At 38.6% G+C, this 22,662-nt stretch overlaps 1 protein-coding gene across 1 annotated transcript in view; it reads right to left on the bottom strand.

The window, feature by feature from the left end:
• Positions 1 to 2,392: 2,392 nt before the first annotated feature.
• GABRR3 (gamma-aminobutyric acid type A receptor subunit rho3) overlaps positions 2,393 to 22,662 on the bottom strand; it is a 30,044-nt gene continuing 9,774 nt past the window's right edge. Inside the window, exons 3-9 of the mRNA XM_010213777.2 lie at positions 15,046 to 15,113; positions 13,343 to 13,566; positions 10,388 to 10,470; positions 9,399 to 9,539; positions 6,733 to 6,885; positions 4,162 to 4,358; positions 2,393 to 3,171 (exon numbers count right to left, since the gene is read on the bottom strand). Of these exons, the coding sequence (XP_010212079.2) occupies positions 2,869 to 3,171; positions 4,162 to 4,358; positions 6,733 to 6,885; positions 9,399 to 9,539; positions 10,388 to 10,470; positions 13,343 to 13,566; positions 15,046 to 15,113 (1,169 nt within the window). The 3' untranslated portion in view covers positions 2,393 to 2,868. The remainder of the gene's footprint in view (positions 3,172 to 4,161; positions 4,359 to 6,732; positions 6,886 to 9,398; positions 9,540 to 10,387; positions 10,471 to 13,342; positions 13,567 to 15,045; positions 15,114 to 22,662) is intronic.

Raw genomic sequence — 22,662 nt, 5'->3', positions numbered from 1 at the left:
TTCCAAAAATCCACAAAGTACTTTCAGCATAACTGTATGAATGCTGCTAGGATGAATACTCAAACAAGCATGTATTTACATAATGACTGTGATGTTGTAACTTTTAGTACATGGAGTAAACCATGTACAGTTGAGTGGTTGCAGAAGCAGCCACCAATCACTGAATGGGAAATACATATTTTTTTTTTAAGACTTTCATGCTGGTCTGCCTGGGCAAATTGATTAAAAATATTTATTACTGTCCCCTTCTAGAAAATAGCCCTTTTCAGAAGTTGGTATTATGTGATGATTAGTCAGTTAATCCTTAGGAAGCCTTCCAAACAAGAATTACAGTATTAAAGTACTAATTGTTATTATTTACTATTTCTACAAACAGTGCATTTATGAAGCATAACCGTTCCCAATATCACCTCTTTCACTGCTTTGAGAAGATGAAAATTATAGACTTCCTTGTAAAATTATTTCACAACTTTTGTCCTCAGAACATGCAGTCTTCTTCATTGCCATAATAAAACTTTCTATAGAGTATTTTTCATGAGGAAAGCACTTTGCCAACACTTACACTTCCATTTTATGATGGTTTATGAATAATTGTTTCCTCCATCAAAGAAAATTGGACAGCTTTCAGGACAAATTAGTCTAACCCAGACACCTCTATTGAAAATATAAAAGAACGCAAATGCAGGCCTCAACCTCTTTTCCTATACACTTCCACGTGTGGGCTTCCTTGCTTGGCAGTTTAGGCAGAGTTGGGGTATTCAGCACAGTGGAGCTTCTGTCTCTAAACATCCTTTAAGAATTTTGGAAAAGAGAATTGGTTTATGTGAAGAAACCACATGGATATTCTTTCTGTTGGAGTGTGAGGATTCATTTTTGGCTTACGGAAAGTGAGATAAAAATTGGTATGTTCAAACAATGGTGTTACATGAGTTCATGTTAAAACATTTAGGGGACATGCTGTACGTGGGATCTTCTCTGGCAATCTGGAACATATGTGCAAGATGTTTCCATAATGACACTGCAGCAATAAGAATGCCATGGTAAGGATTTTGTCCGTAACACATCTGCTGAGCTTGATGTCTGGTGTGCTGTTGCTGTTGCCAAAGCTCTGTGTGTCCTTTGGCTTTATGTTCCCAGAATTGTCATTCCTGGTACAGTTCTGCTTTCCATGATAGGATTCCCTGGAATAGTATCAAAGCTGTCTTAGCTCTGATCATTTGTTTGGCAGTGAATTGGCTGACAAAGTACCCACTCGATCAGATTTCAGTCACCCAGCATGCAGTGTGTTGCCAGCTTTTCCAGTTCTCTAATTGAGATTTGACAAATGCTGCTTTTCAGAAGAGTAACAGACATCACCATGCCATGAATAAACAATATTGGAATAGGAAAATCATGTAAGCCAGAGAGTGATTCAGGCTTCCAAATTTATTCTCATTTCCTCATTTTAACTGAGCAGTGCCCAAGCATTTACCTTTTGACATTTTCTGCCAACACAAACCATCATGTTGAACTCGGTTAAATTTTAACTCACTTCATTAAATGATAGATAAAACCAAGAAATTTCATTAAAAAATGCTCCGCAACGGGCAAATCACAAAAGTAATGTTAATTCTTTCCTGGAGCTGTGAACATTTCTTGTGTGTATCCGTGAATGTCCTTAATTCAACCTCTTTAGCCAGAACCTAAGGATACATCCATGCAAGATTCCTCAGGGACTGACAGGATTCCTGTATATGGCTCTGTTCCAGCACAGCTGCTTCCTTTCATTTCCTGTATGTGCTGGGCTCAGTGTGGTATCTTTATCTGTGATGAGAGCAGGCATGTGTGGCTCATTGTGTCTGTCTCCAAAAGTCACAGGTGGGACAAAGCCCCAAGCTTGTGCATGCAGTGTAGAAGAGCCAGATTCTGCCAAAGGCATTGGCTTGTTTTCTTGACAAAGTTTTCTAGAATCTGTGCCTCAAAACCTGTGTTTCTGAAATGAACAGTTATGCAGAAAGCAGGTGCTGGCAGTAGGTCTATGTGAGGCACGCAGGTGTGTGGTTGTGACATGAGGGGCATGCCTTGTGCCGATGATGCTATTCATCCACCTGGAAGATCGCTTTCCTAGTCCTAGCTCTAAGACATTAAAAGTTTACTGTGTCTGGGACGTTCTTCCTTTGGTACCTTCAGGGATCAGTGACCTAAGATTTCTTCAAAATTGAGGCTCTTCCTAGCGATCCAGGGGAAAGCTGGGGACAGTCAATGGTGTGAGGGTTTCTTCTGTGCCTTTAATAATGCACCATGCACAAATCTCCATCACATTTGTTTCGTGCTTTCTGCTCGTCCCTAATCCATTGCTCACTGTAATCACTTCACCTGTAGTTAACATCGAAGCACAAAGGCTGCTGATGTGTACAGGTTGCCTAGCAAAATTGAAATACACTATGTGAAATAAGGGTAAGAGCTATTCAAAGGCAATCCATGCTGATTGCATACTAAAATGAACCACAAGCTGAGAACAAACAGAAAGGCTGATTAAACAGGAATGGTTGGAGTGGAGACAGAGGCTGGATAACACATGAGCTGGGAGCTGCTGTCTGTTTAGGTGTGTGATAAAGGGCCCCTGTAGTGTGCAAACTGCCTCTATGCCACTGCAGCAGTAGCACGTACATTAGATTACCCACAGTGAAGCGTTGTGTGATTCCATTGAAAAAGAAACTAGACTCATGAGGGATTTTTGTTAACAGTTTTGCTGCTAACCAAAACAATATTCCCTGACACTGCCATTTCAGAAACTCATAAGCCGTTTCTCTATTGCTGTTCCACTATTTTAAAAGCATAATGCTACCCTCATATGCAAAATAATGTGCAGCCTTTAGTGATTGCTGTTCACATATACAAACCCCAGTAAAAAAAGTTGAACACAATGTACACACTGGGAAATATAATCCTGGAATATGTGTCAATGACATGATTGTTCTGTAAAATAATCCGGCCCACGTTTCCTTTTAGAGATCTCTTCCTCTTTATGCGAGTTGCACTCAGGTTGGGAATGCTGGCAGCACGTGCCCGAGTCAAATTCTCTTCACAGCGGACTGAGAAAGCAGTCAAGTCCATGTCTGCATCCGTGTCATGATAGCAGCCATCGAAAGCCATTGCTTGCACTGCGTCAATACTGTACATGCCTGAAGCCTGGCAACAAAGAATAGTTATTCCGTGTCTAGCAGAAGCCATCTTAATTAAAATAATAGAAAATCAGCAAAGCTTTCTCTTCAAGGTTGCTCCTCATGTTGAGTGTAGGGAGAACACGGCTACCCCACAATATGAATCTAGCTCAGATACTGTCATCTGTGGGGCCTGCCCCCTTGTGACGTGAGCAAGGAAAGGGATATAGGTGACAAACGCAGTTAGTTTGATTGATTATTGCCAGCTGACTTACATGTGCCCCAGGTTCTCAAACAGAAAAAACTAACTTTGCCTCTCCTGTAGGCCTGCGTTAGAACTGTGGTAAGTGATTTTTAACATTTTCAAGAGCACTTTTTTGACAGGATTATGAAATCATATGAGCAACATGTGCATCCTTGGTGTGTCTTCCCCTTGTGATATTCCAAAAAAGAAGAGTTTACACATGGGGATATTCACTGATACGAAGGTTTTAAGCACATGTTTTGAGGAAAGTCAGGGAAAGTAAATGTTTAGCTTGTAAATGTTTCAGCTTCAGGCACACTGTTCTAAAAATGACCCTGTCATTCACCTGGTCTTTGGACCAAACAGGTATCATTAAAACTATCTGCTTCAATTAAATTGTGAAAGCAGGAAGCACAGGGGGAAAGCAGGAAGGGATATTTCACCAGCATATTTTAGGGTACACTTCAGAAAAAGGAAAAGATCAGAATATTGTGAATCTCTTGATGAAGAGGTATTTAAGAAACATAGTGAAGGAGACCTTATTCAGGGAAAAAATAGAGATGTACTGCCTAATTTCTGTCTCAAGAAGAGGAGAGGAGAGAGACATTCCCAAGATACCAGACAGAGTGATACCTTTCCTCCCTTTGGTCAAGAAAAGTGAGATACGGGGAGAAGTCACAGAGATAATTAAGGAAAAGTTATCACAGTACTGTATGAGGATTACTACGTGGCTTCTGTAATGCTTTCTGAAGGCAACAAAATACAGGATTGTACCTTGCCCCTTTTTTTGAGTTGCTTTCTCTCTTCAATTGTGGTCAGATAGTTCACTGCTGCATATTCGATGACAGACAGGAAGACAAAAAGGAAGCTGATCCATAGATATACATCCACAGCCTTTATGTAAGACACTTGAGGCATTGAGGCACTTACTCCGGTGATGATGGTTGACATTGTCAGCACCGTAGTTATACCTGCCAAGCAAAGAGAGGAGAGTATCATAGTACAAGTGAACCGGTTCTGTTTAGGTCATTACGAGTTGTTCGAACTGCATAGCTTCGTAGGTCATATGACTGACACTGCCTTTAACGTCATCGCTCAGGCCCTGGAAAGTAGAGTGAACCATGTATGAAGCACCTACCACATACAATACAGAAACCAGGAAGCCATAGCTCTGCTCAGTGTGTGCAGCCAGAGCTGCAGGATGCCAGGTTTAAACAGTGCAGACCCAATGCTGGTGATTCAGCAGTGTAAGGAATATGTATCTGTGACAGCTTTAGGCTTTGCCATAGAGGAGAAGTGAGAGCAGGTTTATGGTCTGCAGAGCAGTCTGCTACAATGTCCACAGGGGGGAAAGGCAAAGGATTTATTCCATTGCTTCACAGGACCTGGGTCTTTGCAACGTATCTTTCTAGTTCCCACACTTCACTAAAGTTCCTTCCCAATTTCTTCGCAAATGGTACTTCCTAAAAACATCATTGTTCTGTTTTTATATGTTTCTGTCGTAACTTCTTGGCTTTCTAAAAACATTCTAGCACGAAAAGCTGAATGCATCAAAGGTAAGATATGTTTTTTCATTGGCATGCATGTGTCCAGAATCACACCTCACCTTTCCAAATTCTCCTCTTATGTGTCCCTATTTCCCTAATTTTCATTGTCTATTTAAGACTTCTACTTTTGTTCCATCTTAGAAACAAAAAAAACCCACAAAACTGATTTTAATGACATAAATGTAATCACAAAAGGGAAGACATCTGAGCAACATCCCTAAATCACAGCAGTGTCTGATAGGATAGCTTTTATATCAGATCTCAGTATCGACTTTCTTCAGTTTTGTCCTACTTTAAGATCACTGAATTTTTTTTTTTTTGCTTTTCTTCTCTTACTCTGCAAGGTCCTAAGTTGGACCTTGTTGGAGTTTGGAAGTTGTTGGAGTTTGGAAGATACCATATAGGAGGAAATGTATGCATTAAAATCTGTATCTTTTAAAGTTTTTTTTTTTAACTTTGAAGTTAATATTGTTTAGAAATTATGCTTTTGCTGATGAAATGTAATGTACACATCAGACCTTTTATGAACCTTCCATAGAAATCCATATATAAATTGAAGTGATCAGTAAAACCATTTAGACAGCATTACAAATGACCTACTGAGAAGTTTATTTTAAAATATGAAATTACATTTATTATAAATAAAAAGAATAGGTAGATGTATATTTAATAGTATGTAGGAGATATCATAACTTATTTTTAGATTAACAAACTGATTTATATTCCATGTATTGTGCCAATAGAAAAAGACTTGAAGTAACTATAGACCTATTTTTTCTAGATTAATATAGCTATAGATTCTAGATTAATAGCTACAGATAAACATTATGAGCTCCCTCAGTTCATGCAAGTTTGTTTCTTACACAAGGATTCTCAAGGATTGTCTAAGAAATAGACAACTTCTGGGACCGGTTATCAGTGAGAAGACAGAACAGGAATTTCATTATTTATTCTTAAACTGGCAGCCTGAGGACTCCTATGCTTTATGGATACGTAAGATATCCCAGTGTTTTTCTACCAAATCTTCTGAGAGATATTGGGAAAAAAAAAGAAAAAAAAGATTCATTCCAAGGCTATTATTGTTAAATTCCCAATAGAAGACAGTATTTAAATGATATCAAGTGATTTATCACTGAGAAAACCAATAATGTTATTAAAAACACACTGTAATTAATGCCTTTTTATCCTGTGCCTGTGGTGTTCAGAATTAAAGCTCTGAGAGCAGAAGGGTGCCTAACTTATTCTTTAGCTTCCACAGTGTAAGATATTAGGCAACCCAAGCAAATTCAGTATCTGACAAAGAACAGGACAATTCAGGAAACTGAGTCCGAGGTGGTAGGAAGATATCAAAAAATTCTGAAGAGAAAGGGAAGCACAGATAATTCTGCACTATATAAAATTAGATAGATAGATTGTGCCATGCCTTCTAAGCATCTCTTATGAGCCACGGATTTGTGGAAGGCTAAGACTACATGTTACTTCTCTGAGAAAGAGAGGTGGGCAAGGGGTCAAAATAAAGTGCAAAATAAATAAATTGCGATTCTACAATGGAAAATCTGAAGAATCAGATTTTCCTCCACGCTGTGTGAGTTGCTTTCTAGTACAGCAAAGTCAATCTGAAGAAACATCTCATTTTCCAAACTTGGAGGTTGACTACAAGAGTCTGTGGTACTGACAGCCATAGCAATAATAACATTGTTCCGGCAATTACCTGATACATTTGCTCATGTCTTATAACTTCAAAAACTTTCCTCTATGCATTCTGTATCTCTTAAAAGAATATAAGGTAATGGTTTACCTAGTGATACCCTGGCAGGAACAGCTCTTCTGTCGATCCAAAACGAAACCCAGGATAGCATCACCATCAGCATGGCTGGGAAATAGGACTGTAGCACAAAGAAGAAAATATGCCTCCGGAGGGCAAAATTTATAAAAAGTCGATTGTACCAACCTATTGAAGAAAGAGAGTGAAAGGATTGAGGGAGAGAAGGGAAGGGGAAGGGAGGGGAAGGGAGGGGAAGGGAAGGGAAGAGAAAATAGAAGAGGAAGGGAAGGGGAAGGGAAGGGGAAGGGAAGAGGAAGGGAAGGGGAAGGGGAAGGGAAAAGAGAAGAGAAGAGGAAGAGGAAGAGAAGAGGAAGAGAAGAGGAAGAGAAGAGAAGAGAAGAGAAGAGAAGAGAAGAGAAGAGAAGAGAAGAGAAGAGAAGAGAAGAGAAGAGAAGAGAAGAGAAGAGAAGAGAAGAGAAGAGAAGAGAAGAGGTCGGCATTATTTTTGAGTTGTGTTTGGCCCTGTCCTTTCAGTAGGTCTGGTGTCCCCACATGCCCACACCAGTAATAATCAGCACATACAAAATACTGCTACTACTCTGATACTTGCTTTGTATGCTGTCATTCATACAGCATTAAAATATCGCTGCCTTGGGAGTGGCGCCTCATGACTGCCTAAACAAAATCTTATACTCAAAGATAGACAATAGGAAAAAAAAACACACAAAGTAAATAGATTTACACTGAAACTGTCAGAAGAATGCAGACAGAATAAAATTATCGAGCCCAGCTAGGACAGTGAAGTGAGACTTGCTGTCTCCCACAGTAAGCAGGCTGCTGCCTCTCAAGGCAACACGCGGCGTTTGCCCCTGCTCAGAGCAGCACACCCGCTCGGGAGTGACTTCCGGGGGAAGGCTGCCATCTAGTGCCTGCTGGGGCAGGCTCTGCGCAGCAAAGCTCGTGCGCCACGGAAAGCTTTTCCGTGGACCATGAGGAGAAAAGATGACAGGATCGGTGCCTGAGCAGCGCTTTTTTTTACGATGCAAATGCAGACACGAACGAGCCCGTGTTGGAACAGTCATATCATTACAACGAGCTACTTTAAATAATCTTGTCTAGTATGAAACATATTCTGTGTGGTTTCAGCCATGGAGCAGGCTTTTGTTTTAAAAATGATTATCTCAAAAGCAGTTTGAAAGGATTGGTTCCTTTGGAAGCCAAGGAACTCAGAAAGGCGCAATGTTTCTTCACAAAATTGTCTTTAGAGGCAAAACCTAATGGAGTATGGCTGAGTGGTGAATGGGATTGTCTAGATGTATAGTCCACTGAGATTCACCTGAAAGGATACACAGAACCTAAAATGCAGAGGGCTGCTTTCATTGCAGCATTTGTGGCCATTCGGTTGTCCCAGATTCTTTTCCCTGCCAATGGGAGAGGCCTCCCATTAGAGTTGTGCTTCTTGTTCCTCATAATTACTTACTAGTGGGACGGGGGGGGGGGGGGGGGACTCTTCTGCACATAATCACTTCCTTCCAACAAGAAATGAGAAGCAAAGTAAAAGAACAAGAGAAAATGGAACCTAGTTGCTGAAATAAAAGCTAAAAGACAAAGAAAAGTGCGTTTCTGAGAAGTGATTACCCACAGGTGGCGTTACTCTAATCAACAGATGTGGTACATGCATTTATTCAGGTACTTCCCAGTGGTCCCTGTAATTTAGAACAGCCTTTGCCCTGCTGAGTCAGCTGATGATCAAAACATCTGCATGGTAAATCTCAGGTAGTTACACTTTGCAAAATCAGAAGGGTTGTAAAGGTGTTGTAGAAGGCTAGGTGTAAGAATGGGATAAGTTGTGCACAGGGTTGAATTTGCCTTGCAGAAATGTTTTTGATGAGAAATAGCAAGGTGGAAAGAAGCCATTATTTGAATTCACAGAAATAGCAGATGCTATTTTTTTTCTGGTTAAGAAAAGTGTAGTTAGATTATTTATGCAGGGGAATGTTTCAGAATTTATAATTGCATGTATGATGCAAAGAAGATTAAAAACCTCTTTGAATGGGGATAATAAATTCCTAAGGCTTTGAACAGTTTACCAGAAAGTGTGGTTCCAGATCTGTAGGGAGGAATAAAAATCTGTCCGGTGCAGATATCTGTATCTAAAAAATGTAGCCGTGATGTAAAGGAATTCTTTTCTGCAACTTATGTATAAACATGGGACATTAAGCAAACTATGAATCAGGCCTCAATAGGTTATAAATGCTGTCATGCAGAAATCTTAAACCCACTGGATTCTTAATAATGTTTAGAGATCTGAAAATTAGGACATTTTAGAAAATAAAACACACTGGAGTTCCTCCTGTTTGTTTTCTAATTGATCCTTTAGGAGTTCATTTTCAAGTTTTCTATAAACAAGGAGGACCGAAGTATTCCTGTAAATCCAGACCCTTTCAGAGAAATCCCAGGATTTTTAAAGAGTTAGCAACAGCATATATTTAGCTGTTCTGCATGCTCATTTTATTCATATTCTTTTGGTCAAATATTAAGCTATAGCTATTATTATGGCCTCTTCTTGTAACATCAAAAGTGTCATATAGGTAATGTAAAAAGAATTTAGAGAGAGATTGAACAGATTGAAATGTGAAGGACATTCTGTGTGACTGTGTCTCAGATTTCTCTCTTCTCACGCCAAGGTCTTACTATACCAGTACTGCTGTAAAAAGCTAGTCCACTAGAAGCACTGAATTCTTCAATGAAAAACTGGGACAGGGAGATATGTTCATCTGTGCTCAGAGACTCATTTCCATGTTTCCAGTATAACATCAAATCGTCTTCATTGTACGCATCTGTGAGAAAGTAAAAATTAAATGATCATTTCTTCTGGAATAGAGCTTCTTCTCTTAGGGATAAGAGATCACTTGAACAACTTGGGAAAATCACAAAGAAACATGTTTTTTATCTCAACTTGTCCATTAGCTGACAATGAAAAATTTGCAGAGACCATTTTCAATCTTGTTTTAGTGGAACCCAGTCTTATGTCCTGCCAGAAGTTTGCCTGACAGAGGAGGAAGAGGGAACACAGGCAGCTGTAACTGTGACCCAGGGCACACAGCTCTGGTGTTGCCATGCTAAGCTGCCTGAAGACTAGGAACCTGTTCCCTTTGGCCGAAACCAAACAAAAATCCAGCATCCCAGTTCTGCTCATAATCAGGTTACAAATAAATTTGGAGATATGAAAATGCTCTGTAAGATAGAATTACCTTTCTCTGTCCTGTTCTGCAACTTCCTATAAAAGGCTGAGTTGGAGTGGAAAAGTAGGCATTTCACTGTAACACAACCCCCTCTTCCACGTTTCCATGAGACCAAATTCAGACATTCAGTTTCAGGTTCATCTTGCATTTTGTCCTCAAGCAAAATATGTTTTTTGACAGATATTTTTTTTTTAGATTTAGGCCTTGGAATATCCGTCAGTCACAAAAAAAGAGTGTCCGTCTTTGTTTTCCAACTTCCCAAAATGCATTGGGTTCCAGAAAGATCAAAAACTGGCCAGGTTTTCACATGTAGGTTAATGGTTGAGGTCACACATTGAAAGCCGTGAAAGACGTATTATGAACAAAATGGCGTGCTGGTTAAGAAATGAAGAACAGGTACTAATTAAACTTACAGCTGAAAAACACGTATTAATTAAACTTACAGCTTTCCAATTCTAAAGAACAGTTCTGAGTGTCCAGAGGAAACCTACTGAAATCCATGAAACACATCGCAGAAACTGTTATTCTGCAGAAAGGAACAGAAAAACAGAAATTAAGTGAACATTTTTTACACTTACTCAAGGCTGTAGAGACATCTTACTGAGACCCCCAGCCAATCTGTTGATTAGAATCTGAATGATTCAATTTTTCTACTTTTTTTTTTACGCACTTCTAAAATTGCTTTAGGACAGTAAGATAAAACAGCCAGTGAAATAATGTGTGCTTTAAAAAATGAACAGTCTTTCTTGTTAAGTACATTACCTTCTATTTTTAAACCCTTCACTGCCTGGTTCTTCATTAGTCTTTCACATGTTTTGCTTTGAAGGGTTACACTTACGAAGATTAACAAGGGAAGTTCACATTTCTTGACTGGATTTCTCATAAACTGAAGTAGATATTAAAGATTAGAGCAAATATTATTCCAAATGCCTTTTTTTTCACAGCTAGAGTGGTTATAATATTTAATTGCATAAAAAGGTAAACTGTGATTTTTGAGTCTACTCTCCCCTTGAACACCACAGAAATGCTCACGAAACTAAAAATGAAAAGTATCATTACTTAGCACAGTCATATTTGATATTCAGAGCCTTGTATACTAAAAAGAGTAGCAAAATCTGAGCAAAGACATTAATTTTGCATTCCACATGCTTTTCTACAAATGTTTAGGAGATAAATGCCCTGTAATATTTTACCCAATAATCAAAAAGAAGTCTAAAGGCAGCAATTAAATTTTAAAAGAGTAAGTATTGCTAAATAATTTCCCTTCTCTGTCACAGCTTGCATTTCATATACTTTACCTTGATTTTTCAGAGTTTTGCCTATACTGAATCCTCCACGAATATAAGTGACAAGGAATACACTGCTAATGCAAATGATCTCTGAAAATCCATGATTAAAATCCTATTGTAGCTGAATTTTTACATGTATGATATTTTAGTGGGTTGAAAGGAGGTTTTAACAATGATACACATCTAAAATGATGCAGAAGGCTTCCACAAATAGATGCTGTTTCAGTCTTTTAGCTCTTGCCTACAGGATGAGGGGCTAGCAAGCCAAGTAGTGATTGAAAAAAAAATGAGGACCAGTTTAGCAACAAATCTGGATATTTGTTCTGTTTTGTTTCAGCAAAATCCTGGATGCAGGGCACTGAAGAAATTTGTAGAATATGCAGATTTCTTGCAAATAAGGATTTGGATTATAACCTACCCATTGCATGTAAATCTGGCAATATAAAAAAAGGGTTTTCGTGAGCATCTGATTGTTTAGGAACATAAGCATGAACAGCCTAGAAACACACTGCTTGACCTTAATCATTTCAAAATATCAATTTACAGTGTGTGCCTGTCTACCCTGCTTCTTCCTTTACATTCCCCTCTCCTTTCCCTCACCTCACATTTTCCCTTCTCTCCATCTCTGTCATATTCCTTCCTACTTCTTCCTCCCTTCTTTTTGTAATAAGAGCCTGTTATACACAATTTCTTACTATTAATCTTGAGGACACCTTATCCTTCCAGCAAGTTGACAGAATGTATTCGCTCACCTTATGTCTGTTCACCACAGTTCCTTCCCCCAGCTGAATAAATGACATACCCCTTGTGTTTCTCTAAGCCTTGGTGTATTTCCTCTGATTGTTTTCTTCCATGAAGCATGGAAATGATTATAACAATAAAATATAAAGTAGTTCCCCTCATAGTTTCTTACTATATCTTTTTTGTATGTGATTCATAAACATAATTTATGAATCACTTACTTGTTGGAAATTTATTACCAAGCGAAAAAATCAAGTGCTTGCATAGATCTTTGAACTATTCAGGCTAGATGAAATGCCGTCTCTGGGCATCAGTAGTGACAAACTAGAGAACTGGGATTCTCACAATACATCGGCCTCAGGCTGGACCTTTATCCAAATCTGCTCAATAAAGAAAAGCAACAGCATGGGGCTAGAAGGGACATGTTTAATGTCCTTGCTGTGCTGGTTCTGGAATTGCTGTTTCACTTTCTGGTTCCTTGTAGTCGCACAATGCGCCTCTCTAACACTTCTGGTATCAGGACCAATAATTGCTCTCTGTGCCTACTTGGAGCCTTGATTAATATTAATAGTATATTTACAAATATGCCAGGCTAAAAATAGCCAAGATGATAGGTTTAAAAGAGACTCAGGAAAAAAAAAAAGAGTTTGTGGAGGCCCACCTCAAGAACAGCAGTACAGGATGCCTTGTTAGCAGATAATCAACCTCAAGGACGGCAGTACAGAACATCTCATCACCAGAGAAGGAACAAAGCAAGAAAAAGAAGAAAACTGCATCCACATGGCTGGTGCATGATTAAGAAGCTTATTAGATAATCTCGATGTAATTCTTTATACTATTGGCTTATTTAGGAACTGTGCTTCGTGTGCTTTTTGCAAATAAGGAATTATATCCAGGTTGGTACAGTATACAAGTTTTATCTAAAATGTCTTTGGTTCATTATACCAGAGTCCATGCGCATCATACGCTGTAGAAGTTCTTTGCTAATATTTTAATTTTAGTTTTATTTTTTATTTTACTGTACTCAAAACGTCAAAACTACTGCAGTATTGCTAAAACCACTGACAATGAATTTGCTGAACTTCAATAGTATTTACAATAGTAAAGTTTGCCATCATCCTGCAACTGGAAACCATAGGTGACTGAAAGAAGAATATAGAATCTGGTGTCAGTCCTGGATCTATTTTCCCCTGGTAGATTGGGAGTATCTAGTGGTCACCATTACCCAGTATCTGACCCCAGGAGATTAATGCCCATCCAGTATCAAAATCTTAATTTCTAGGGTCTCCAGTAATTTTTCACTCTACAGACCATTGGTCCACAGTTGCAGTTATGTTTTATTTTCTTATAAAAGGATATTGTTCTTACCGTAGACTGAAGAGTACATTGCCATCAGGATACACTCGGAGCATGACATTTTCCACAGTTGTATCATGGATGAAAGATCTTTTGGAGTGTACAAAAAAAACATCAGGTACCCAGATCTTTTTTATCAGTCTTCCATCAAAAGTCATACTTTTGTTTTTGGTACTAGGAAATGAAAGTCTCTCATCCTTCCAGTAATGTCTGAGATATAAAGTCATTGTGAAGTCCTTTGTTTAATTAAAAATAAAAGAAGATAATGCATATTTTATTCACATACAACAGTAAGCAGTACAAAGTAATCAAGCCATATAACCGAACAATTTCTCTTCTCAATAACATTCGAAAAATTGTCAAAGAAAAGAATCAAAAGCCACTCCATGAGATTAAGTATAGGTTGGAGTAACCTTTGAGACTCCTGCTGTTTGACTTATCATTGCTGTTTGGGTCTGAGGTTCCAAGCTCCTTTGTACTGAGACAAAAGTTTTCAGTGGTCTGATTAGCGAAGTGAAAAAGAAGCTTCAAAACCAAAGCAAAATGCAAGGGTGATTTGTTTGGAAGTTTTCAAAGGCTCTTTCCAGAATGGACTATGGTTCCTTTATAAAGAATATAATTTCTCTTTCATGAGGATTGTGTCTGTTTATATGTACATTCTGTTCAAATATTTCACAGGATTTTTAAATTTACAGTACATTTTTATAAATGAGATAGATGATATAGAAACAATGCAGTGAATTTCATAAGAGTAAACAATTCAAAATTACAAAAATTATGTTTTTTTTGTATCAAAAATTGTTTAAAATACCTTATGATCTAATATAGAGAGATAACATGACTGTAAACACACATATGGGAAGGGCTGGAGATAAATTTAAAATCCAGTTTGAACTTCTGCACAACCCAATTGCTCTGTGCTATATAACAACTCTTGTGTTATTAAGCAGACATTATTTCAGTACAATACTTCTGAAAAGAACATTGGGAAGTTACTTGGGCCATCTGCTGTAAAGTGATTTTATGTCCATGTGAGGCCCACTGGGCTCCAGAAGAATGCAGCAGTTCCCACTGACAGATCCTATAGTAAGCTGAACCCCTGGGGATAGAGCTACACTCAGTATGAAACGATTCTGTAAATGAGATCCCTACTGTAAAGTTAATGATGTGCCCTGCTATTCTAGGACTGATCAACTTGGCACTAATGCCTGGGTTGCATTTCTTAGTGACAGTCCTGGCTGAGGAATGAACAGCCTGCATTCCACAGCTACGTGTCCTTGACCGCAGTGAAGGAGTTTCCTTCCTAAGGCCTTTTCTGGATCTGATTTTTCTACTTCTGTCTGTTACAATCACAGATCTATGCCAGAAATGATGGGAATATTCTGGTCTGCATAAAGAAGGGAATCAAAGGACATGAAGCCTGATCTTCAAAAGCACAGAGCACTGAGAAGCCCATGGGACTTGCAGAACATCTGACATTTTCAAATCAGAGCACTATATCTACTCTGTTCTGTTCCTTTAGCTCATGGAGGAATTCAGTATGTGCTCTTTTGTAGCTCTCACTGATTTAAAAGAGAATTACTTGCATGCCTTAAGGCAAGGCTCTGTTTTCATGTTTTCTTTATCTGTTTTTTTATATATCATCCAGGTGGATGTTTATAAGACCCTCAGTTTTTGTTGATATTCTTAATTCCAGTTCTACCATGTCAACTTACCATGTCAACTTCAGATATCCTGTCAATGCTTTCTACCTGCACGTCAATGCCCACAGGTATTGGTGACCCTTCAATGTAACAGAATGAGAGAGTGATGAGGAGCGCATATGTCGATTTTTGAAGGGAAGGCCACATATTAACAACATGAAGAGCTCATCCCATTCCAGCATTTACTATGGTCTCTCTACCTTAGTACACAGAATGAGAAAGTTTATGGCAACTCCTTACGCTGAAAAATTGTAAAAATAAGTACAAAATAATGGGAAGTGATCTCTTTTCAATCAAAGTGGGTGTTATTGGCAGTTTAGAAACGGTGCCAAAACTAATGAACTGCATTTATCTTTAATTAATTGACTACTTAAAGTTTGGCACAGATATTTGTTAAAAGGGATTGCTTGCTCACTACTTTGTATGGAAAAAGCTGTGCACATATTAAGCATGTTCTATGACAGAATGTTGTGTGTATAATGTATTTCTGAGTACACAATTTATTAATAAGTACATTACACACCAAACTATACAAGGTCTCCTTATTTTTTATGCTATCTCATTATTTTGTGCCAAACAGATGAAAAAGGCTATGACTTTATGTCACAATGGGATCATAATTGACATCTTATAAAAGCACATTTTTGTTTTTACAGTAACTCAAAAACAATTAAAAATTACAGAGAAATATAAAATTATTTCCAGCTTCTTCAGTGTGGAATGACTAGAATTAGAGTTCCAGACAGGTTATGTATCTGTGTAATTTTTAGAAAACAAGTCTTTCCACTAAAGTAACTCACTAATCGTTTCCTTAAGAGGGAGAGAGAGCCAGAGATGAAAACAGGGAGAGACATGTGCATGTATGTGCATACACACACTGAAGAATATTTGGCACTTGGAATGAAAATCAAAAGTAATCTTTGTGTACGAAATTCCAGTTGCATTTCTTAAACTATGCTCTTAAAATATTTTTAAAATACACATTTAAAATAACCCAGGACAAAACATGAATACAAGGAAGACTGAATTGCAGGAGACGGAAGCAACTTCTTCAACTGGTCTTTTTCTTGTCTTATACTTACATCATCATAAAGCTAAACTAGCCCATAAATATCACACTCCTAATAACCAGCCACAACACTGCGCCGCTTTTTGGAATTATCCTTAGAATAGCAGCCCTTGATGATTACATAGCTGCCTCCAGTTCTTAACCAGGAAAGATCCTGAACTATTTTTGAGGTATTTTAAAATCTGGCTCTGTAGTCTCTTGATTTGACTTGTATATTTTAACGGAGGGTTTGACCCTGTGTAGTACGGATGAGGACACATTGTGCACAGGAAAGCAAGATAAAATGAGAGCAGAGTTAAGGCACATAAGAACATGTTACTGCACTGACAAGAGCTGTGCTGTCTGGCTTGGAAAGCATTCCTGCCGTTGAAAGGAATGTGTCCCTCAATCTGTTCACCAAGGCTCAGAGCTCGAGATGAAATTCAGGACTCCAAACAGCAAAGTTCAATCAAGTTTCTTCATTAGTGAGATACTAGACAGTACTTGGGAAAATATTACTTATTTTAGAGATCAATAACAGCAGGAAAGTTCTGCCCTCAACACTGACACACGAGCATACCGAAGTATATATCCAACCAAGCTTCATACACACCAATAAACATTTTTATGCAAATAAATCTGTTAAAGCAGATTTGACTACTACTAATCTTTGTTTTTCCCACTCAATCTCAGCCACACCACATAAATAGTTTACTTATGCTAAACAGTAATTTGTACCAAGGACTGGTACAAAAAAATCCCTGTTTGTAATTTGAGTGGAGTCATCTTCTCTGTACCCCATTGAAATCTAAATTATGTTGTAAATTAAAAACACATTTAGCCTAAGTAAAAGCCACTGGGGGATTTATACATCATGCAAACAACATTCACAGACCAAGTTCACACATCTGAGCATACGTTTTATCTCAGCTGGTATTACTAAAACTTTCAGGGATGATTTGCATTACTGGAATGTCAGTAGTTTTCCTCCCATTTAAGGCAGATTATAGGGGTGGAAAAGGAGAAGAGAGGAACATCTATCAACATTAGAAAATGACTTTACCAGTTTCTGAGTCAAGGAAAAATCTTAAGTGAATGAAGTTATCTGCCATCACCATTCTTCAAACAGCTTCTCACATATCATAGAATAGGTTGGCTAGCTCTCTAAGAGTCCATATATAAAATGCAGAGTGGCAAAAAAAAAAGTTGGCTTTTCTTTTTTTTTTTTTTTTTTTTGTTTGTTTGCCTGAATGGCAACTGTTGTTTAAAGTGTGACAATGGCAATCCTAAAGGTTCCTTGAAATTTGCAAAAAGTACAGACAACAGTTTCCTAACCCAACAAACAGTATTCTGGTTTGGTTCCAATATCATTCAATAGTTTTCTTCATCTGGGCAAATATAAAGGAAATAATCATAGAAGCAGAACTTAGTGGCAGCATAAGTACGTGATTGCATTTATTGCATGCTCACAAACTGAAATGCCTGTTATACATAAATGCACACACAGGCAGTTGGTTCTTTGAAAGAACTGCTTGCACTAAGTTGTGAACTGTTATAAAGCCACATCAGCAGGGCAAAAATTATCATAAAGGAAGAATCTATAGCCAAAATGAATGTATTTCTTAAGTGAATTAAATAAAATGAGAACTGAATTTGTTCCTGAGTAGGTAGAAATGCCAGATTTTTGAAACGTACTTACTAAAAGAGATTTCTGTTCTCTATTTGAGAAAAGGCCAAAGGCTTTACTCATATTGCTTAGTGAGAAAATACTGTTAACCCTAGCATTTACAGAATCACAGTATCATGGAGGCTGGAAGGCACCTCTGGAGATCATCTGATCCAAACCCCTGCTCAAGCATGGTTGCCTAGAGCACTTTGCACAGGAGCGAGCCCAGGTGGGTTTTGAATACCTTCAGAAAAAGAGACTCCACAACCTGTGGGGAAACCTGTTCCAGTGTTCTGTCACCTTCACAGTAAAGATATTTTTTTTCTCGTATTTGGATGGAGCTTCCTGTGTTTCAGATTGTGCTCATCGCCTCTCATCCTATCTGTCACTAGTCACCGCTGAAAAGAGTATGGCTCCATCTTCCTTATGCCCTCCCTTAAGGTATTCGTACACACTGATAAGACCCATACTCGATCTTCTCATCTCCAGACGGAACAGGCCCAGCTCTCTCAGCCTTTCCTCATAGGACAGATGCCCCAGTGTCCTACTCATCTTTGTAGCCCTATGCTGGATTCTCTCCAGTAGTTCCACGTCTCTCTTGTACTGGGTAGCCCAAAATCAGAATAATAGTTCAGGAACCTCCCCAAGGCTAAGTAGAGGGGCAAGACTACCTCATTTGACCTGCTGGCTATGTTCTTTCCAGTGCCCCTCAAGATACCATTGGCCTTCTTGGCCACAAGGGCACATTCCTAGCTGGCTTATGGTCAATTTGCTGTCCACGAAGACTTCCGGGTCCTTCTCTGCAGAGCTGCTCTCCAGAAGGCCAACCCCTAGCCTGTGCTGGTGCGTGGGGTTATTCCTTCCTAGGTGCAGCATCCTGTACTTGCCTTTGTTGAACTTCAGGAGGTTCCTTTCTGCCCAGCACTCTACCCTGTCCATGTCTTTCTCAATGGCAGCACAAAGCTCCTGGTTTTGTATCATCGGCTAGCTTACTGAGGAGGCATTCCGTCCATTCATCCAGGTCATCGATGAATAAAATGAATAAGATTTGACCCATTATTGACCAGTGGGTGACCCCAGTATCTAAGGGCCCCCAACTAGACTTTGCGCCACTGATGACAACTTTCTGAGCTCTGCCATTCTGCCAGTGCTTAATTGAACTCTACTATACACTCATCTAGCCCACACTTCCTGAGCTTACCTATGAGGATGTTATGGGAGACAATATCAAAAGCCTTGCTGAAGTCAAGGCAGGCAACATCCACTGCTCTCCTCTCATTTACCCAGCCACTCATTTCATCATAGAAGGTTATCAGGTTTGTTAAGCATAATTTCTCCTTGATAAAACCATGATGACTACTCCTAATCATGTTCCTATCCTCCACATGCTTAGAGATAACATCTAGGATGAACTACTGCATTACCTTTGCAGGGATGGAGGTGAGGCAAACTGTCCTGTGGTCTCCTAGGTCCTCCTCCTCACCGTTTTTGAGGACTGAAGTGACATTGTCTTTCTTCAAGTCCTAAGGCACCTCTCCTGATCTCCATGAACTTTCCAAGATGATGGAGAATGGCCTAGGAATAATATCCATCAAGTTCCTCAGCACTCCTAGGTGCATCCTATCAGGACCCATGGATTTGTTGGTGTCAAGTTTGCCTAAATACTTGATCCTTCTTGATCAAAGGGAAGTCTTCCTTTCTCCAGACTTCCTCTCTTGTCTTCAGGGACTGGGATTTCTCAGGGATGGCCTTAGCAGTAAAGACTGAAGCAAAGACACAGATATGGCAAACTCTGCCATATCTGTATTAATTCACTATAGACTTCATTAGAAAACATCCCTTGACCTCGGGCCTGATCTCATATTTACAGCAAATAGCAGCTGCAAATATTTCCTTCCTATTCTGACTCTAATTTGGCAGTAATTGTAGGTAGATGATAAATATATTTAACACCACACAACCCCAGTCACTTCAGTACACTGTTGATTTTTCTAACCTGAAGCCTTTTTGTATTTTTGTTATTACTCCCTGGCATAAGATACATGTTTTTGCTGCTCTGTTCTAGGATTTCTGAGCTTCACAGTTTTCTCTGAACATTTATTGCTGTGATAAAAAGCCAGTTCCCCTAAATACAGTAGCAATTAACTGTTGTAACAGGTTGCTGAGAATTATATACCCTTGGATTTGTTTTATCAAGATTGGGTGCTTTTGAAAATAAAGCATTTCAATAACCATTGGAAGGGGTCCTAAAAGAGCCAGAAAACTAAACAGATTTGTTTGTTGTTATGTCCGTACCACAGCTTCCTCCCTAATGTATTGAGAATTTCAATCTCTGGCTGACCATCAGACAACAACATCAAAATCACTTTGAAAAAAAAGTAACCAGAGAAAAGCTGTGGTTTTTATTTTCCCAATTTGACAAAACTGGGGATGGCAGAGAGGATTTTGTTATTAAATTGAGCAGCTTCAGTTCCTGCTAGTGCATCGCTACAAATCATTATTTTAGAAGGATTAGCGACTTTCACAATGGAGATTCCACAGATTTTCAAGATAATTACTCCTCAGCAGAAAAAAAGCTGAATTGTTTTCAGATGGCTTTATCTTCACACAAGCCATTTCTACTTTTTCTTATTATTATTATTTATTTTAAAGGTTTAAACATGCTGGAAGAATCCCCTTATGAGTATGTATTTTTTTTAATAGATAGTAAGACAGGAAAGTTATATAATACTTTTTTAAAAGGTATATGATTTTATTTTAGGCTCATTTTCTATGGTAATAATGACAGGTTTAGAGAAATTCTATAGTTCTTTGTGATATTCAAACTTTTGAACACACAATGGATTGCACCTGAAAATCTATAAGATAAATATTAGTTTAGAAAAAGCAGCCACTAAATAGCAGCTGGGCTAACAGTGTGTAACTGTGCATTATTGAAAAAAAAAAAAGAAAAAGAATTTAGGTCTACAAAAAGGTTCCAGTAAGAGAGAGAGCAGAAGGATAAAGTCTACAGGAGTGATTTCTTCTAAAAAATTGTACGAACCTGGAGGGGAGGAAAGTCAAACAGCATGAGTGAGTCTCAAGGAAGTTGTTACGTGGACATTGCTATGCTTTTCTGGCAATGAATTAAACTGGGGAATTGTTTGCAATGGTATTTCTTCCTTGTTACTGTTTTGTTTCTTATTTACTTCAAAAACAACAATGGACTGTTAATATCAGTAGCCAATGCTTGGAATGGAAGTGTTACCGATGTAAGAAGGAATCCAGAAGAAAGAGCCCATTAGAGGTCTTGAAAATCACCATATGTTTTCCTCCTCTTTCAGACCCCAGGTAGTCTTTCCAGTAATACACAGGAGAAAGCCATTACCCTTTCATAAAATCATAGAAACAAAGTCAACCTTCCTCTCCACAGTGAGATGTTTCTGACATTCCAGGGAGAACTATGGTGCAGAAAGGAAAATAACTTTGTGGCAAACAGCTATTGGAATTGCAGAATTTTTGGACATTTATTGGGCCCTATTTTCTTTCCTTCCTGTCCTTTTTTCCTTTAGATGAATTTACATGTGACTGATTTGTCAGGAGGAGGAGATTAATGGCAAGGAGGAAGGAACTAATGATACCTAGCAGCTAGATCTGCGCTCTTCAGAAAAATTGAAATAAAGACTGTGTTTAATCACAGTTTGGAAGGTGAATTGCCTAGGAAGACTGAAACCTTTCGACCAACTAAATACTACTAATTCTTTTCTATCATTTCTAATAGGTACTAATTTTATTATTCTCTGCACTGGTTGACAAAGCAGAGAATATCAGTCTTAAAACTCCTTGAACTAATTCACCCTTCGCATAGATCCTAAGAGTTCCCTAGGATATAAAAAGAAATATGAGGTTCTTTATTCTTGCAAAATAGTTCAGAGAGCTCTGTCAGGGCAGAAGAGGCCTTGCAGTTCAGAAAACCAAGGCACAGAAGAATAAAAGAACCACCTCCTTAGTGGCTACTCCCATGCTTTTTTAAATTACAATGCTAATTTTTAGCGAGTGCAGAGAGAAACTGGAAACTGAGAGCATACAACAATGATTTCTACCAATATGTTGAGATAAGATAGTAGAGAATACAGGCCATGTACAAATAGTTGCATATGTATAGCAGAAAAGCAAGTAATTTAAAAAGTGTTTCTAAGCATAATGTTCTCTAATGCCTCCATCAAAGGACACGGTTTTGGCTGCAAAGGCAGTCTGGATGGTGACACGCAAAGCCAAGCGGCTAGAAACCTCAGTTCAGTGTCTGCTATCGGCCTATGCTGACCCTTTGTCACTGTTTAAAACACGGAGGTGACCATTCTGAAAAGTGTGGGCAATGTGATTTCTTTCTTTTTCCATGGAATCGCAGTTTACCAGGCTACTGAAAAAAAAAAAATTTTTTTTGAAGTACTTGATCCCACACTAGTACAAAGATAAAAAGTCGCAAAAAGATCTCGGCTCTGGACCTACTGTCATCTTTTTTCTTTTGTAAGAACTATGCAAACAGTCAACTTTGGCAGAACTGGTAGTCATTACCATTCCAAGACCCCAGACATACCCGACTCCTGGCCTTCATCAGTGCTTCTAGCAGAAAGGTCTAAACATAATTCCTAAAGTGTTCACTGATGCAGAGAAAAGCTATTTAAGCAAGAGAAGCATCCATGCTTCTAGTGCTACCTTGCAGTCAAATTACAGAACTAATCTATTCCATACCATACTGACCCACAGAAATGCTTTGCAGCTTTTGCTCTCTTTGCTCCATAGTAGGCCACTCTGTTTGTCAGATGTGGTCCATAAATCTTCCAAACCAAAGGAGGAAAATGAAGCGGCTTAGGGAACAAAAGACAAAAACTCAATTAAAGGGAAAAAAAGAAAAAGAAAAAAGACCAAGAGCCCA

The sequence above is a fragment of the Tinamus guttatus genome, unplaced genomic scaffold (assembly GCF_059628265.1).
Source record: "Tinamus guttatus ecotype Peru unplaced genomic scaffold, ASM5962826v1 Tinamus_guttatus_pri_ptg000035l, whole genome shotgun sequence".
NCBI lineage: Eukaryota > Metazoa > Chordata > Aves > Tinamiformes > Tinamidae > Tinamus > Tinamus guttatus.
The sequence above is the reverse complement of the archived record's forward strand: the minus strand, read 5'-3'. Positions and strand labels throughout refer to the sequence as shown.